The following is an 18,940-nucleotide window of genomic DNA, read 5'->3' as shown; positions in this document are numbered from 1 at the left end:
GCTGGTCTGAGGAGGGCCATCGTTACACTCGTGCCTAAAACAAAAACTAGTAACACACAGCAACAACAGCATCTAGTAACATCTCGTACCCTCACAGTCAGAGGACATGCACAGCTGGGGAGGAGCTTCGTATATAGACGGAGGGACGTCGTCATTAGGAAAGGAGAGACAGGTCAGATGAATGGCTGCTTTCACCATGAGTCACTCGCTGTGTCCGAATTCAGGGGAAAGATGCTTAAAATGCCGTATTTGGAGGCAATGACGTCACAGCAACGCGACGAAGGCTGTCCGAATTCAAAGAGTGCTCAAAATGTGGTGACAAATGCGTCCTACTTTTACCCAAATTTATACCCAAAAAGATGTGTCCTTCGTGTCCGATGTGTCCTTCGTGTCCGATGTGTCCTTCGTGTCCTACTATATCCCAGGATTCACTGCGGGTCATACAGCAGATTTGTTCCTGATAACGATGGTGGTCGAAGAGGAAAACACTTTCAAATGTAAGTATATGAATATCTGGTTGTACAAAAGTTAAATTGTTATAGCGGTCGTGTTGTGAAGCTTTGGGCATCTGCAGAGACATGTTCCTTTTATTTAACCCTGGAGAACCCATGGGGTCGGCTCTGACCCCATGGGTTCTCCAGGGTTAAATAACTGTAAACCAGCTTGTATTGCGGGTTTTTCATGTAATGCTGCTCACACACAGCTAATTTAGATTTTTTTTGAATTGGTGACATGTTGTGGGGAACAAACGGCTTAATTTATTAAAACGAGGAGAAAACGATCACCTCTTCACTGGGGTGAAGAACTGGGCCCTACGGCGTGGAGGTACAAGAATAAATCAGTTTACACATCATATTCATATGAGTGCGGTCCCATTAACCCTCATGCTGTACAGCAGCGGTCCCAGACCTTTGTTGCGCCACAGACCGGTTCATGTCAGACACGGAGCCTTTAAGGTGTCGCGGATAAAAACAACCACATAAAATGACCAAAAACTGGTATTTTGTAAATATAATAATAAACATGAATGTACTGTGTAATTGTGTAACTTTATTAGCAGCGTCATCCTGTAACATCCTCTCTGCCGCTTAATGCTCTCTGGTCGCTATGGTAACGTGTAAATATTTCTTTCAAAATAAGACACACAGCTACAACAAGGGAAAGACCCAGGGACACCGCGTTCACGATAAAACCCCTGAAAACCACAGCGGAGCCTCAACTCTCGTGGCCCGGTACCACACGACTCGCTGCTGTGCAGAACCTGTGATGTCCACACGGCGTTCCTCTGGTGTCTGAAAGTCACACGCTTGCAGGCCAGAAGACATGAGATAACTTTAAAGAATACAAAGTACGTATGTGTGTTATCAAGAAGATAATTCTTAAGAACACAAGTTAATAAATGTACAACTACTAAGAGTTGTTGTGTTTTTATTTGCCTGCTGTCATTTTTGATTTCCTGCCTTTAGGATTGCAAGTATCCAGGCTCAGGAGAGGGGGTCAGTGGGAAGCCCTCTGCTGTGCTTGGCCCTGGTTTGCCCTCATGGATGAGGTGATAGGACAGATGCCTTTGTTTAGGCCTCCTGTGCTAATGTCCTCTCTCCCTGAGGACACTCCAGGGCCAAGCACAGCAGTGGGTGAGCAAAACGACAACGATGACGAAGAGGATCAGCCACCTACGACAGGGAGGAAGAGGAGAAGATGATGAGCTGCTCGACCTCATCAGAGAGGACATGAGGCAGCAAAGAGAGGCTGAGGAGAGGAGAGCAGGGAGAGGATGGACTGACTGTTTTCACTGCTAGAAAGATCGGTTCCAAATGAGTTATGTATTCAGAAATGTATTTATTTGAATATATTTGTTACATTGTTATGTGTGTTGCATTAGTTTAAAGGTTTTATGTTATTAATAAATTGATTCAAACAAACAGTAATTGTCACTGAACTCAATTTGATTTATGAACATAACTTTGGCAGCAATTTTTCACACCAGTCTATTAATTAATGAAAGACCAAGACAGACTTTTAATTCATTTGAAAGCCTGATGCTTAACATTGTCCACCCCAGCTGTGAAACTCAGAAACCAGTCTTACGTGTTATCATCTATCGTCCACCTGGGCCTTACACAGAGTTTCTGTCTGATTTCTCAGACTTTATATCTAATTTAGTTCTGAGCTCAGATAAAATAATTATTGTGGGTGATTTTAACATCCATGTAGATGCTAAAAATGACAGCCTCAACATGGCATTTAATCTGTTGTTAGACTCAATTGGTTTCTCTCAAAATGTAAAAGAACCCACCCACCACTTTAATCACACTCTAGATCTTGTTTTAACATATGGCATAGAAACTGAACATTTAACAGTGTTTCCTGAAAACCCTCTCCTGTCTGATCATTTCTTGATAACATTTACATTTACAATAATTGATTACGCAGCAGTGGAGAGTGGACTTTATCAAAGTAGATGTCTTTCTGAAAGCGCTGTAACTAAGTTTAAGAATATAATCCAGCCACTGTTATCATCGTCAATGCCCTGTACCAACACAGAGCAGAGCAGCTATCTGAACGCTACCCCAACAGAGGTCGATTATCTTGTTAATAATTTCACCTCCTCACTACGTACGACTCTGGATACTGTAGCTCCAGTGGAAACTAAGGTCTCTAATCAGAAGTACCTGACTCCGTGGTATAATTCTCAAACACGTACCCTAAAGCAGATGACTCGTAATCTGGAGAGGAAATGGCGTGTCACAAATTTAGAGGATCATCATTTAGCCTGGAGAAATAGTTTGTTGCTTTATAAGAAAGCCCTCCACAAAGCCAGAACAGCTTACTACTCATCACTGATTGAAGAAAATAAGAACAACCCCAGGTTTCTCTTCAGCACTGTAGCCAGGCTGACAAAAAGTCAGAGCTCTGTTGAGCCAACCATCCCTTTAACGTTAACTAGTGATGACTTCATGAACTTCTTCACAAATAAAATTTTTATCATTAGAGAAAAAATTACCAATAATCATCCCACAGATGTAATATTATCTACAGCTACTCTTAGTTCCATTGATGTTAAGTTAGACTCTTTTTTTCCAATCGATCTTTCTGAGTTAACTTCAATAATTACTTCCTCCAAACCATCAACGTGTCTTTTAGACCCCATTCCTACAAAACTGCTCAAAGAAGTCCTGCCATTGATTAATTCTTCGATCTTATATATGATCAACCTATCTCTAATAATCGGCTATGTACCACAGGCCTTCAAGGTGGCTGCAGTTAAACCTTTACTCAAAAAGCATCTCTAGACCCAGCAGTCTTAGCTAATTATAGGCCAATCTCCAACCTTCCTTTCATATCAAAAATCCTTGAAAGAGTAGTTGTCAAACAGCTAACAGATCATCTGCAGAGGAATGGTTTATTTGAAGAGTTTCAGTCAGGTTTCAGAGTTCATCACAGCACAGAAACAGCTTTAGTGAAGGTTACAAATGATCTTCTTATGGCCTCTGACAGTGGACTCATCTCTGTGCTTGTCCTTCTTGACCTTAGTGCAGCATTCGATACTGTTGACCATAATATCCTATTAGAGCGATTAGAACATGCTGTAGGTATTACAGGTATTGCACTGCAGTGGTTTGTATCATATCTATCTAATAGACTCCAATTTGTGCATGTAAATGGAGAGTCCTCTTCACACACTGAGGTTAATTATGGAGTTCCACAGGGTTCGGTGCTAGGACCAATTCTGTTTACATTATACATGCTTCCCCTAGGCAGCATCATTAGAAGACATAGCATACATTTTCACTGCTATGCAGATGACACCCAGCTCTATCTGTCCATGAAGCCAGATAACACACACCAATTAGTTAAACTGCAGGAATGTCTTAAAGACATAAAGACTTGGATGGCCACTAACTTTCTGCTTCTTAACTCAGATAAAACTGAGGTCATCGTACTCGGCGCTGAAAAGCTTAGAAATATGGTATCTAACCAGATTCTTACTCTGGATGGCATTACCTTGGCCTCCAGTAACACTGTGAGGAACCTTGGAGTCATTTTTGACCAGGACATGTCCTTCAACGCACATATTAAACAAATATGTAAGACTGCGTTCTTCCATTTGCGCAACATCTCTAAAATTAGAAATATCCTGTCTCAGAGTGACGCTGAAAAACTAGTTCATGCATTTATTACTTCCAGGCTGGACTACTGCAATTCATTATTATCAGGATGTCCAAAAAACTCACTGAAAAGCCTTCAGTTAATCCAAAATGCTGCAGCAAGAGTACTGACAGGGACTAGAAAGAGAGAGCAGATTTCTCCTGTTTTGGCTTCCCTTCATTGGCTTCCTGTTAAATCCAGAATTGAATTCAAAATCCTGCTCCTCACATACAAGGTCTTAAATAATCAGGCCCCATCTTATCTTAATGACCTTGTAGTACCATATCACCCTATTAGAGCACTTCGCTCTCGCTCTGCAGGCCTACTTGTTGTTCCTAGAGTATTTAAAAGTAGAATGGGAGGGAGAGCCTTCAGTTTTCAGGCCCCTCTTCTGTGGAACCAGCTTCCAGTTTGGATTCAGGAGACAGACACTATCTCTACTTTTAAGATTAGGCTTAAAACCTTCCTTTTTGCTAAAGCATATAGTTAGGGCTGGACCAGGTGACCCTGAATCCTCCCTTAGTTATGCTGCAATAAACGTAGGCTGCCGGGGGATTCCCATGATGCATTGAGTTTTTCCTTTCCAGTCACCTTTCTCACTCACTATGTATTAACAGACCTCTCTGTATTGAATCGTATCTGTTATTAATCTCTGTCTCTCTTCCACAGCATGTCTTTATCCTGTCTTCCTTCTCTCACCCCAACCAATCACAGCAGATGGCCCCGCCCCTCCCTGAGCCTGGTTCTGCCGGAGGTTTCTTCCTGTTAAAAGGGAGTTTTTCCTTCCCACTGTCGCCAAAGTGCTTGCTCATAGGGGGTCATATGATTGTTGGGCTTTTCTCTGTATCTATGAAGCGCCTTGAGGCGACATTTGTTGTGATTTGGCGCTATATAAATAAAATTGAATTGAATTGAAATTGAACTTTGAACAATATTACATGGATATTTATTTGATAGCAATAAATAAATAACAATAACAATTAAACATGAATATTTCAAATACACAGTGTGTAAAGATGTTCACACAGGATTAACCTGAGTGACCTGTTCCTGGATCGTTTCTTGAACAACTGTAATAGATTACAGGAAGTCTCTGGCAGTGTTGCTGAAGATCAGACGTGGATGGTGCTGCAACTGAGACCTGCGGTTTGTCTTTTCTGGTCGGCGAGTGGAGAATCACACAGGGTGGTCTGCAGAGCGCTTCAGGATCCTCCCACTGTCCACTGCATCGTCCATCCACAGGTTTGCAGGGCTCACTCGTGGCTGCCACACCACTGAGATGTTTTCACAAATATGCAAGCAGGAGATGGTGGATACTGTATTATTAGTATAATACTTGTAACTCTGTAGCAGACAACAGTTTGATAAAGTGCTGTGTAAAAAAACAAACAAAAGATTAGATTCTATACATTTCAAAGATATTTAGTTTATATAGTTTAAATGATATGTTGCAGCTTTAAGGCAGGGATGACTCCGGGAGTTGCTTTCTCACTGCATATGCTTTATTTCAAAATCAGATCAATGACAAAACATACAGCAGCTCCTCTTCAACTCCCAGCCCTCGGCTGCAGTGGAAAAAGAACGACTCCCAACCCCTTCAAGGAACATACGTACACAAGAGTTTTTCTGACACACCCATGAGGCGTTCATAACCGTCTTGTAAATATGAGTACTCTAGCAGAATAACAGTTCAAATGAAAAATACACTAGAACAAACAAGCAAAAAAAGTGTGGGGTACCTTTGAACCAATGAACAAAGTATAACAATTTATACTTTTTAACATAACCCGACCCCGTCAATATCTGTATCTCTCACAATACAGTACATGTGTAAGAATGACCGATGTTGTGCCAAAAAATGATCGTCTGCCAGAAACTGATTTCCGGTTTTTGCCCTAAACTGATTGCTCGTATTTAACCTGCTATAAATAACTTGTTGGTCTATAATACGTGAAACACGTCAAATGTTTCCCTCATTAATGATATCAGGTCACTTTGAGCCACCAGCAACATTCCTGTAACAAGGAGTCAGTTTTTGGCAGTGACTTTTGTATATCCTTTATTTATCCAGTTCACAAACAATCTTGTTGACATTAGAAATTTATTTTTTAGAGTAATCTGGCCAAGAGGACAGCAGACAGCAAAACAAATATATCAGCTGTACCTACATTATAACCAGAGTTATAAAGACACTTGAACAACAGGTAATTATTGTATATATAAAACACCTTTGTAATCCATGTTCACCGAAGTCTATTTACCAACATACATAAAGATTTTACACATATTACACACGGAAACATTGGAAATCAGTTTTGGCAGGCGAACACTTTTTTGGCACAACGCCGGCAATAATTCAATTATCGTGTAATTAGCTGAATAATTCCTAAATGCGTGTAGATTAAAGGAAATTATTTTACCTGGACATGATTGTCTCTGATGAGCCGAAGGTACAAAACGTGTGGGCGACGACGATAAGGTTTTTCTAGCTCCTTGAGAATTAAAATTGTCCAAACAACGGAGCGACATTTCTGGGTCCATTTTAAAGTTTTCGCGCTGTGGCGCTAGCGACCGGAAAAACACGTAAGTAAGGGCGAGTTGAAGGCTGGGAGGCTGTCCACAGCCCATCTGTTATGTTGGATACTCATTGTTTGTTCAATAAAGTTTCTATGGAGAAAAAAAAGGGGGCTGTCCACAGCCGCTCACTTCCTGACTACTGTCCGTCTAAGGACACTACCTTGTGACGTAGGTAGTTAACACAGCTGGGACACATCAGACCTAACGAGACGGGGGAAGCAAAACTAGATACACTGCACACAGGACAGGAACTATCAAAATAAAACAGGAAACACACAGACTCAGGACACACAGCTTACACAGTGAGTGGGGAGACATGGGAAATCACAGAGTATACACTGCTGAGGTAAATACTAAGGGAGGAACAGTCACTAAAGAACATAGTTACAAAGTTTGAAACACAAAAACTCGTGACAGCATCCATCAATAGATAAATATGACATAAATAAAATCATGACTTTATTATAAAAACAGAAGGACATTTCTGTTTCTGGGTTCATTTTGAAGCACTGTGTTATTAATTCATTTATTTCACACGCCCTGATGTTTGACAGCGTTTTAGTGGGTAAAAGCTTAGACATGAACTGAGCTGCGGTTTGGGGAAGGCAGAACCCGTGTACTACACAGAAGTGAAGAAGTCGGAGAATTGAAAAGGGAGGGTGGGGCTCGTAGACGAGAATGAACAGCTTGCAGAAACATATAGAGATGAGAGTCAGAAGGAGCGTGTTTGGAGGCGTGGTCACTTTCAGGAAGTGAAGTTAATTGGTCGAGAGTGCCTAATGCTAGTTAGACTGACTATCAGTCTGCATCCACACATACTGCTAATTAGTAAAATCCAAGCTCCGCCTCCACAGATGCTCTGTTAGTACAGAGTTCATGATGGAAATATGTGATATGCAAATATTTTTGTACATGTTAATATTTCATACATGTTACTGTGTTCTGTTTGCAGCGAGAGCAGCGACAAACTGGAGCTCAGTTCCTTCTGTAGGTACGTCACGAGGTCACGAGGTCGTCTGACTGCTCACTCTCTCCCACCTGCTCCTGTGTTTCTGTGGCCACGCCCTCTGACCTCTCCTTCCTCCTTCTCCTCCTCCTCAGCAGCAGCAGCAGGACGGCAGCGAGCAGCAGGAAGACCAGAGGCGAGATGAAATGAACTCTGTGAGAGTACGATGACTCCGCCCTCCAGTTGACCCTCAGCCGGTTGTCCAGGCTCAGGTGAGACGCCTCACAGGTGTAGTTGTGTTTCCTCTGCAGCTCCTTTTCGCCGACCATCAGTGTCTTCCTCACTTGGTAGAGGCCGTTCCCATTGGGCAGCACCGAGCCAATGCGCAGCTCGCCTTCGTCCACGGGCTGGCCGTCCCGCAGCAGGCTCAGGTTAATGTGGCGAGGGTAGAAGTCAGTGGCCAGGCAGGTGACCTGAGCCCCGCCCACCACTCGCCTGGTGATAAAGCGGAGTCGAGGCTTCACCCTTCGCATCACAAGGTGCTTCTCGCGCTCCAGGAGGTGTTGGAGCGTCCGCACACAGAACGGTAGATAGATGTTTGAATACAGCATCTGGAGGGAGGTTTTCTTCAGGGCGTCCCACTGGATCTCCCAGCCTTCCCTGACAGCGTACGTGAAGTGGGTCATGTTGTAGAGCAGGCTGTCGGCGTCCTGCCCGTTGGAGCCGTCTCTGAACATGATGAGTGCCGGCTGGCCGTCCTCCAGTACCTCGCAGCCCGTCACCCTCTGCTGGACATGAACGCCATCGATGGTCAGGTTAAAGCGATGCTTCACCAGATTCAGCCTCTTCTTCATGCTGGAGTAAATGTCTCGTAGCACATCCACGCCCAGGTTGAGCTCCGCTTCGTGGTCAGATGCCGTGCTCGCCCTCATCACCCGGTCGACCTTTGAGTCATAGTATCCCACCTGGATGTCATCCAACATCAGAACAACAGTGAACTCTGGGAAGTGGGCAGAGCCTGGGATGTAGGAGGCAAGTGCCCAGAGGGAGTGTCGTCCTGTGCCTGATGGAACAAGTTTGCAACAATGTTACTTAAAATAACGTAAAAAGTCCACTTCAGGCTAATGTTCCCAATGCTCCCGACCTCTGGGCTCTACCCTTCCCCACTACCGGCTCCTGCTGAACCCGATTATCACGCCATTGGCTGAGGTTGGAGTCCTGCAACCAGTGGCTGCTCTCCGTGGCCTGTGTAAGCACAGTGGCTGTTGTGTTGGTGTGTTAGCCTTGTTTGAGACATTTCATCCCACAAGCTTGTTCAGTTCTAAAACCAAATGGTAAAAAGTCCCAGGTATGTCATCATGTGCTTCATCACATGAACCATTGTAAAAAACAAATGGATGTAGGTCATTATCAGGTTTTGGGTGAAACCATTGTTTCACTCCATATCACAGGTGTCCAACTCCAGGCCTCGAGGGCCGGTGTCCTGCAGGTTTTAGATGCGTCCTTGATCCAACACAGCTGATTTAAATGGATAAATGACCTCCTCAACGTGTCTTGTTTCCCAGAAGCCTGGTAATGAACTAATCATGTGATTCAGGTGTGTTGAACCAGGGCGAGATCTAAAACCTGCAGGACACCGGCCCTCAAGGCCTGGAGTTCAACACCCCTGCTCTACATGATGCAAGGTATGAGTGCGGGTTGAGGCGCCTAGGAAACTGGATTACAGGTGGTGACGGTTGGTGTCGTTAGCCAGCCCCTCTGTTCAAAGATGGTTATCAGAGTTTTGGCCTCTGCTACTTCAGTCTAAAATGGTAGGAAACGCCCAGGAAGTGTGTTCAGCTTTGTCATTAGTCGATAGCTATCAGTGTGATGTTGTTAAGACTGCTGTCCTTCTTATAAACTGGTTTCAGAAGCATCTTGACAGCAAAATTATTTCGAGCAAGGAAAATTCATTTCTGCGTGCAGGAAATGTGTTTCAGTGTTTGCTATCATTCAATTTCAATTGAACTTTATTTACACAGCACCAAATCACAACAGCAGTCACCTCAAGGTGCTTTATATTGTAAGGTCGACCCTACAATAGTGCATACAGAGAAAACCCAACAATCAATCATGTGCAGACCCCCATGGCTGGGACCATCGACCTCAGAACTGAAGAAGCTTCTCGGATGAAACGTCTTCAAGCAACTTAAAGAAGTCCAGACGCTTTTCTTCCTCCTTAGACTACTCAGGGATTAATAAAGTATTCTAATTCTGATTTGGTGTTATATAAATAAAATTGATGTGAACTGAATTGAAAATTTAATATTTTTGATCAATTATTAAATGATTTAACAGGGACTTATTAGATTAGAGCTGTGTGTTTCCCTGTGTGCCTCCACGTATGCTTAGTTTTCCTGATTCCCAGTTTAGGTTTTGTATGTTTTTTTGTTCAGCAATAAAGCTGCTTTTTGACTTTCGCCTCTGTTGAATCTGCACTTTGGACCCTAACCCTAACCCCTGCCTGTCACACAGCCCTAACATGACGAAATCCTTTTAAAACTGAACTAAATGCTGTCAAAGTTAGTTTTTTTTTTTCTTACCTTTCTAAAATCAAGTTTGAATCCAGTTTTTACACGATGCCGAGCAACATTTTAAATGTACAGAGAGACTAAAAAGTTTGAACCTGTAAAATCAGTCTGACATCACAGGTCCATCGGTGAAATCGCTGACCATGTTTTTATCTTTTACCTTTGATTTAAAAATGTGACGTTTGAGTCTCTGAATGATCTAATTAATCATTGAATCGAACAGATAACCAAACACTGACAGATACAGGTACAGTCAGACAGGTGAGCACAGCAGCTTTCACTACCTGAGCTCATGGTGCGGTGGAGCAACAGAGACATCAACATCAGCTGCAGGACAAACATGTCCATGAAGCTGATCAGTCCTGATCTATTCTGATTGGTCCTGATCCGTATTCGATCCGTCTGCGTCTCAGAGAGTCTTCACTTTCATTTTATGAGCTCTGAGTTCCGGGGCAGTTTAGGCCAATCAGAATCCTTCTTTCACTGTCTCTGGGCAGATTTGAGGATTGTGACCAATCAGACAAAAATAATAAAAACGGTTTGCGTTCTTTGCCACGGCTGCAGTTTCACAGTTTTTCTGCAGTTTTTCTTTGAGTGTGTTATTAAAAAGTCGTTATTTGACTTCCTGAGTTTGTAAAATGAATAAAATCTGCTATTCGGTTTTTAAGTGATGACGTGATGAGTCCTGCTTCCGGGCCCAATGTAGTCTGCATTTAATAAGGCTGTTGTGTTTTTAATATGTTTTAATGCTTTGTATCTTGTTCTATTTAATCTCAACAAGCCCCTAAAAACAGTCAGTGATCGCCTCTCTCGGTTTTATTACCGCTAATCGTTTTAAAGCTCAGTTTTAAACCCTTATGATGTAACTACAGCCCAGCAGCAGTATATTAATGACTAACCTCATATTGTGGATCTCAGTTGTTCTCCTGACTGAAGTTTGGTCCGTTTACAGCGTCCTGCCATGCGATTGCATTTGTCTCTAACCATCAGGAACCCTCACATTAACTTTTATCGAGTGGAAAAAAAGTTAGCTTGTTTATGCTATGCTAACATAGCTGTATCGCTAGCGGTCACATAGCACATCATTATCTACCAGCTAGCCAATCTAACCTTACAAACGTCACTGCTGTTTAGCTTTCTGTCTTCATTTATGTTGGAAGTGACAGCAGAGCTGTACGTTTGAACTGTTTCACAAATCTCTCAGTCAGAAAATGCTGTATCATGATTAGGTGGAAACTAGCGAGGTAACTTCCTGCTAACTTCTAACTCTGTTAAATTTCATAAATTCTGTTTTCATGGATGTTAAACTTAATTGTTGCACCTGGTAAAGCAGCAACGCTGATCATTTTATTAAAGATGAAAGAATTTAGACAGTTTTTCAGCTCTCAGTAAAGCTGCAGTGATCGTTTGACTTTGGGACCTGCAGCTGAGTTTGGGCCCAGACATGGCTAATGACGTCAGACTTAAAGACCAGATTGTAAGGAAACAAGAAGGAAATGAGCCTGTGACTTTCTGCCCCAGTGTCAGTGCTGGACTCATGCAGGCACAGATAATCCAGAGTACATCACGGTCAGGCCGACACAGGTGAGCTCTGAAACAGGCTGAAGGGTTCAGGTCATACTAACTAAAGGTGCAGGTAAATATTAATAAATAACAATCATAATAAAGTAGAGGCTCGTTAGCGACCTGCTGACCTGTTAAAGTGAGTGTGTGGATTCAGACATTAGGCTGTGATACTGACCTTTGCCCTGCTTTCTGCCTGCAGGCTCTAAAAGTGGAAGCAGAGCTGGAAACATGAGTGGCTGAGTCAGAAGCTGTCACGCTGATCCTCAGCCAATCACACACCACCGCTGACACACACACACTGGTTTTCATATCTTAGTGAGGACATCCCATTGACATAATGCTTTCCCTAGCTGCTTACCCTCACCATCATGAATGCCTAACCCAACCGTAACCCTGACACTAAAACCACATTTTGAGCCTCAAAATTACCTTCAAACCTGCAGGGACAGACATGATGTCCCCATAAGGGCTGTTGGTCCCCACAAGTATAGCGGCATGCCAATTCTCTGTCCTCACAAAAACGTCTAAACGTGTACACACACACACACACTGCAGTGGGTCAGTGGTTTCTAAAAACGGCCTTGTCCAGCGTGTGCTCATCTTTCCAGGAAAAACAGGAAGTTAAAAATACAGAAGCACCTGTGCTGCTCAGAAATGCATCTGTGCGACCTCTTACCCACTTCAGTACAAACACACACACGCACACATTTGTGGTCCTCTGTGTCAGGTATCTCTGGATGTTATGTGTGGACTGTTTTTTCTTGTTTATTTGACATGTTTCAGTCACGTGTTCATTTCTCCTGCCAGCAGGGGGCAGTTCAATTCAATTTAAGTGATATAGCACCGCCACAAGAACAGCCGGCTCAAGGAGCTTTATACTGTCAGGCAAAGACTACAGTGTTACACAGAAACTCCATTTAGACGACCTCGTGTGTGAGCAAGCACTTTGGTGACAGTGGGAAGGAAAAACTCCCTTTTAACAGGAAGAAACCTCCAACAGAACCAGGCTCAGGGAGGGGGGGGGGCATCTGCTGGGACTGGCTGGGGTGAGGAGACCTGCACTGACAGTGCTGTTATGAAGTAAACCTGAACATGTTTAAATCACAGAGCAGGAAGTGCCCCTCTCACCGTGTTTAACAACATCAAACAGGAAGTGGAGAACCCGAAACATTTAAACACAACTTACTTTTCCTCTAAGCTCCTCCTCATCATCATCATTAAAGGAGAACACTTTCAGAAAGTATTTAAATTCTGAAAGAAACAAAATTCAAAATTCATCTGACAGCCCTGCTCTGTACTTTATTATGGCGGGGCCAACACCATTTTACTTTGGCGGGGCACTGCACTTTGCCATTGAGGCTGTTTTTTCAGTTTTTGTACTCATCTTCATTTCATGAAACTGTAGCAAAATTTATTTTCTACAACAAAAAGAAAATGACTAAAAGGCAACATTCTTCATGATCGCTTTATTTTTGCTGTTTGGGAATAAACTGTGAAAACACCCAAACATTTTCAACTCAAGTATCAGATAAAAAAAATTAAAAATAGGCTCTTATTTACAAAATCTTACACACAGGTAACTTCCTGTTACTACAGTAAATAATGCAACAGCAAGTATCTAAAAAAACATTTTCTCTGTTTTCACTGACAGGAAACAGCTGAATCAGACGGGAATGGCTGTCAGGTCAGAGGCCGAGCTGTGGCTCCGCCCTCAACCCGTGTCCTGGTGGAGAGACGGGGCGTTGGACCGTTTAAAGGGGACGCTGTCCTCAGAAGATGGGAACCACCTGAGAGGAGTTCTCAGAGTTCTGATCTACCTGAAGAAGAGAAAGACAAACAAATGGATGACATCATCAGGACAGGATTAGCTGACAGCAGACCGCCAAACGACCCCGTGATGTCCAAAGTGCTGCTGCTGTCGCTGAGATCACACTAAGTTAAACTGGCGCGCTCACCTCACTGTACACGGGGGGAGGGGGGCAGTGAAGTTCAGGCGCTCTCATTATGAGCCCACCCTCTTCCTCGTCCTCGGTGCCATCGTAGTCGTAGAGCAGCGGCGTGCGGGGGCCGTCCACCCTGAGGTCGCGGTGGATGTTGCTGTAGCTGGGAGGGGCCGAGGGGAAGGAGGTCCAGCTGGAGCTGGCCTGGCTGCACATGCTGCTCGTCCGGCTGCCCACGCCGCTGAACGGGATCGTCCCGATGACCAGCGGCAGCTCCAGAGTCAGCTTCTCGCTGCCGGGGATGTGCAGGTAGATCTGAGGGGGTGGGGCTACAGGTTAAGCCTGCATCCTTCCATTTTACTCATTTTGCTTCTGATCTTATGACAACATTAGTGTCTCACCATGAGAGCGTAGTCCACCTGGATGATGTCACAGCCCAGCAGAGAGGGCTTCAGTTTGGGCACCCTGATGGTCCTGCCCTGCCACATGTCGCACATCCCAGAAATGATGTGGTTTCCTCGCACCGCCGACAGCTTCTGACGCAACACCTGCACACAGGAAACCGCACAGGTCACACTTCCTGTCCCATGGCACTCACGTCTGAAAGTAAAGGTTAGGGCGTCACCTTGGTGCGTCCGTCCACGGCATACGAGTGTTTGGCGATGATGGCAGCCTTCGGCACCACAATGCGGGAGCACGTGTTCTCGAACTTGGCGTTGATGAAGATGTCCTCGCCCTCGCAGAAGCCCTTCCTGTCGATCTGAGCGCTAATGGACACCTGGCCATCAGGGATGAACATGCAGGTGACTTTCTTCTGAGCGGAGGCTGCCACCGGCGCCTGAGGGGAGGGGGAGGAGTTAATGAGCAGCACAGGTGACATCTCACAGCAGAGCTGCGCTGCATGGCCTTTACTGATGCTGAGCCCCCCTTACTTTGAGCTCCACCCCCTTTAAGACTACTATCCTCTGACTGGCTGCCCCTCACTGACAACAGATGGGTAGGGTTCTAGCCCTCTCTATGACATCACAGAGATCAGAGGGTAGAAAAGCCTGTAACAAATTGAGTGTTTCTCCGTGTCTGATATGAACATCTAACAGTAGAACAGGAAGTCAGCGACAGGAGATGTGCATTAACCAGAATCTACTTCCTGTCTGAAGTTTGATTCCGGGCGTTTCGTACCAGCAGGTCGGCTCGGTTCACGTCCAGCGGCTCCTCCACCTCAAATTCCTTCTCACACTGCAGGGCATGCTCGGACGGGCGGCGCAGCTCGGCCCGCACGTAGTACCGCACCGAGCCTAACTTCCCTCTGAAGGACGACACCAGGCATCTGAAAGCAGAGCAGTGGCGTTCAGCATCATGATCAACACGCCATCAGAAAGCAGCGGCGGGACTGGAAACTCACCCGGGTGGCGGCAGCTCGAAGCCGAACTGGAAGCTGAAGGTTTTACCAGCAGGAAGCAGGAAGCAGCCGTCAGAGTCTGAGACACACAGGAAATACGTAATGAGCAACTTCCTGTTTCACATTAAATCTCAATTCTCTGACTGCAGGAGATGGAGCTTTTACTTCTTAGGAATAAAAAGAGCGACTTTCTTTTTGTTTTTATCCTGTCTGTGGGTCTCACATCCTGCAGTTCCCCTGGAGTCCAGCAGAGGCAGTAGTGAGCCAGACCCCGCAGACTCCCATGTTAAAATGAACATGTTTACAGCTGAAGCAGACACTGCTCTGGTCCCTGAAGACAATTTCCTCCTTCATTCGTGGGTTTTTATAAGCACAATTAAAGTTTGCATTACATCAGCCAATCACTGACAGACTGCAGAAATCCTAAAATCATGCAGATTCAGATTCTTCCGCGTGTTTCTCTAACTGATCTGGATAATAAAGTTTTTTTTATGTGAGCTTTGAATCGATACCTGTATTGATTAACTAATTCCTGTACTGTCTGATCTCGGAGCTTCACCTGGGCTAAGCGCCTCCTCCAGCCGCACATCCTCGTCGTACTTCAGGTACTCCACCTCCTGGCTCCTCCCGCGCTTCTTGCGGGGCTGGACGCGCGCGCAGCCGGCGGCGGTGACGCGCAGGCCGGTCACCCTGCAGGGCTGCTCGGTCTCCAGCTGCACGGAGCCGGACAGCTTGTCCCCGCTGCTATAGAAGGCGCGGCCGGGTTCGGAAAACACCACCCGGAACAGCCGCAGCCTCCTGGCCGGGGACAGAACCATGACGACGGCCGAAACGGACCGGAAGTCAAGGGGTCAGAGTGTCACGGAGCGACGGTGAAATGTCCGGTTAGTGCAGAAACCGCCACCGAGGCGCGAAAACAAAATGAAATAAGGGTTTAATGAACCAGGGCAGCTGCTAAATTAGAGAACTGGAAGTGCCACCGGGCCAGGCTGTCGGTACCGTCTGTGATTCTTTCAGTAAACAACCCCGTCCCGTTTTATACCGCAGGAGGGGCGGGGGTCCCGCTGCCCTCCGAGCAGCACGTGCGGACAGCGTGAACTCGCCAAGCCTCTGCTACAGGGAACTCTGTGATTGGCCGGCCCAGAACGTCAGCCAATCGGAGCGCGAAGTGGACGCGTGAACAGTGCGTGAAATGGACTGTGGGCGGGGCGTCAAGCTGGCGGGCCATAAATGAGACAGAGCGCCCAAAGAGCGGAGTCATCAGAGTGAGAATAGAAACCTTCAGTAAACAGCACACTGGCAGAGACACCTCCATCCACAGCCTACACCCGTCGCCATACACTACACCTCCATCCACAGCTTACACCCATGCCATACACTACACCTCCATCCACAGCTTACACCCATCGCCATACACTACACCTCCATCCACAGCTTACACCCATCGCCATACACTACACCTCCATCCACAGCTTACACCCGTCGCCATACACTACACCTCCATCCACAGCTTACACCCATCACCATACACTACACCTCCATCCACAGCTTACACCCATCGCCATACACTACACCTCCATCCACAGCTTACACCCATCACCGTACACTACACCTCCATCCACAGCTTACACCCATGCCATACACTACACCTCCATCCACAGCTTACACCCGTCGCCATACACTACACCTCCATCCACAGCTTACACCCATGCCATACACTACACCTCCATCCACAGCTTACACCCGTCGCCATACACTACACCTCCATCCACAGCTTACACCCATGCCATACACTACACCTCCATCCACAGCTTACACCCATGCCATACACTACACCTCCATCCACAGCTTACACCCGTCGCCATACACTACACCTCCATCCACAGCTTACACCCATCGCCATACACTACACCTCCATCCACAGCTTACACCCATCGCCATACACTACACCTCCATCCACAGCTTACACCCATCGCCATACACTACACCTCCATCCACAGCTTACACCCGTCGCCATACACTACACCTCCATCCACAGCTTACACCCATCACCATACACTACACCTCCATCCACAGCTTACACCCATCGCCATACACTACACCTCCATCCACAGCTTACACCCATCACCGTACACTACACCTCCATCCACAGCTTACACCCATGCCATACACTACACCTCCATCCACAGCTTACACCCGTCGCCATACACTACACCTCCATCCACAGCTTACACCCATCACCGTACACTACACCTCCATCCACAGCTTACACCCATGCCATACACTACACCTCCATCCACAGCTTACACCCATCGCCATACACTACACCTCCATCCACAGCTTACACCCATCACTATTCCTGGGTGGACGTCAGGGCTGGACTGGGACAAAAAAATCTTCCCGGGCATTTTGACTAGAGACCGGCCCACCAGGTATTATAGGAAAAACCATGAATCCTTTGAATGAAAACAAACGCTGTTGTCACAGTGATGTACACGGTCTTGTTGGTATCAGTCTAATAAACTTAAACCTGCACCATCCTCCCTGCTGTTCTAACAGTACCTGGAAGCAGACTGTTGGTCGAGTTAACCTCCTGAACACAACACATGGTGAAAACCTGAAATTAAGACAGAGGAGACTAGAGGTGAGACATGATCATTACTGATTACTGATGACAGATTTAGATATATTTTCATAAACCATTCATTTGCCACATCAATAAACAGCATGGCATGGCAAAATATGTTTTCTAACATGGCAACCTTTAAAAAGTGAGAGGAGACAGAAAGACAGGTGAGAAAGAATAAAACTTAATTGACTTTTTGATGGCATTTTACACACAGTACTGGTGCAGAATCTAGAAAATGTGGGAAAATACTGGCATCATACACAGTACTTAGTTAGTACTTACATTGTAGCTGAAGTTCGGGACAATCTGTTCCTTTTCACCTCAACACGAAACGCGTAATAATTTCTCTGAATACGAGACGATTCTGTTTTTTTACAGGACGGTTGGCAACTCTAATAACTAACATTATAAATAAAATAAGATAAAACAAGTTCAACATCAGTAACATCATAGCACCGCCCAGCAGTATAGAAACTCCGTCATGCTAGCTAGTAGCAGTACGAGTTATATCTGACCAGACAGACTGCAGGTCACAACTTCTTACCTGAAGTTCAGTTCACCGCCTCGGGTCTCTGCTCCTCCTGCCTTTCCGTCATCCACCTGCCAGCGTGTTGCATCTGCTGGCCTCCACCACTTGCTAATGTTACTGAATCTGTGGAAGCTCCGCCATAGCCAAACAACTGAGTTATTTTTACACATCTCCCAGCATCTGGCCAATCCACCACCTTTCAGTGTTTATACCGTTACGGAAAAAAACAAAAAAACCCATCGGCCCATGAAAATGAAAAAACCCCATCAGCCCACCAGTGCCCAGTGGGCCGATGGCCAGTCCAGCTATGGTGGAGGTGTACGCCATGGCTAGAACCAGACTGAGAGACAGCTCCATCCATCAGGCTGTCAGGATGCTGAACTCTCTCCCTGCTCTCACACACACCAACTCCAGACCTGCATCCACCTCTTCCCTCTGAACCCCCCCAGACATAAAAAAAACAAACTGAACATCCACCCTTTCACTGACTGCCCCCCCACACACACGAACTCTTGCCCACAGTCACTATGGTTGTGTTGGACACTGTTGTTTATGAAAGACTGCATTGTGTTGTATATTAGACTTCTATTTTTTATCTTTATATTGTTTTACTGTAACACTGAGGGCTGTGTGTT

At 45.4% G+C, this 18,940-nt stretch overlaps 2 protein-coding genes across 3 annotated transcripts; both read right to left on the bottom strand.

Moving 5' to 3' along the window:
* Positions 1–7,032: 7,032 nt before the first annotated feature.
* On the bottom strand, positions 7,033–10,771 carry LOC146509254 (hereditary hemochromatosis protein homolog). The gene is made up of 2 exons (XM_085177377.1): positions 10,527–10,771; positions 7,033–8,735 (listed from the first exon to the last, which is right to left on the bottom strand). Exons 1-2 carry the CDS (start codon positions 10,588–10,590, stop codon positions 7,723–7,725), a joined length of 1,077 nt encoding a protein of 358 aa, XP_085033503.1. The 5' UTR covers positions 10,591–10,771; the 3' UTR covers positions 7,033–7,722.
* Positions 10,772–13,259: 2,488 nt separating this feature from the next.
* Positions 13,260–18,273, bottom strand: LOC146509253 (thioredoxin-interacting protein-like). 2 transcript variants are annotated; one of them, XM_085177214.1, is made up of 7 exons: positions 17,710–18,273; positions 15,151–15,226; positions 14,928–15,075; positions 14,374–14,586; positions 14,150–14,296; positions 13,764–14,063; positions 13,260–13,625 (listed from the first exon to the last, which is right to left on the bottom strand). In XM_085177214.1, the coding sequence occupies exons 1-7, from the start codon at positions 17,753–17,755 to the stop codon at positions 13,578–13,580; spliced, it is 978 nt and encodes a 325-aa protein (XP_085033340.1). In that variant the 5' UTR covers positions 17,756–18,273; the 3' UTR covers positions 13,260–13,577. The 2 variants fall into 2 exon arrangements, with proteins under 2 accessions (XP_085033340.1, XP_085033339.1); XM_085177213.1 differs by lacking the exon at positions 17,710–18,273 and adding an exon at positions 15,707–16,269.
* Between the last annotated feature and the right edge of the window lie 667 nt (positions 18,274–18,940).

This window comes from Neolamprologus multifasciatus, chromosome 11 (genome assembly GCF_963576455.1).
Source record: "Neolamprologus multifasciatus chromosome 11, fNeoMul1.2, whole genome shotgun sequence".
NCBI lineage: Eukaryota > Metazoa > Chordata > Actinopteri > Cichliformes > Cichlidae > Neolamprologus > Neolamprologus multifasciatus.
The sequence above is the reverse complement of the archived record's forward strand: the minus strand, read 5'-3'. Positions and strand labels throughout refer to the sequence as shown.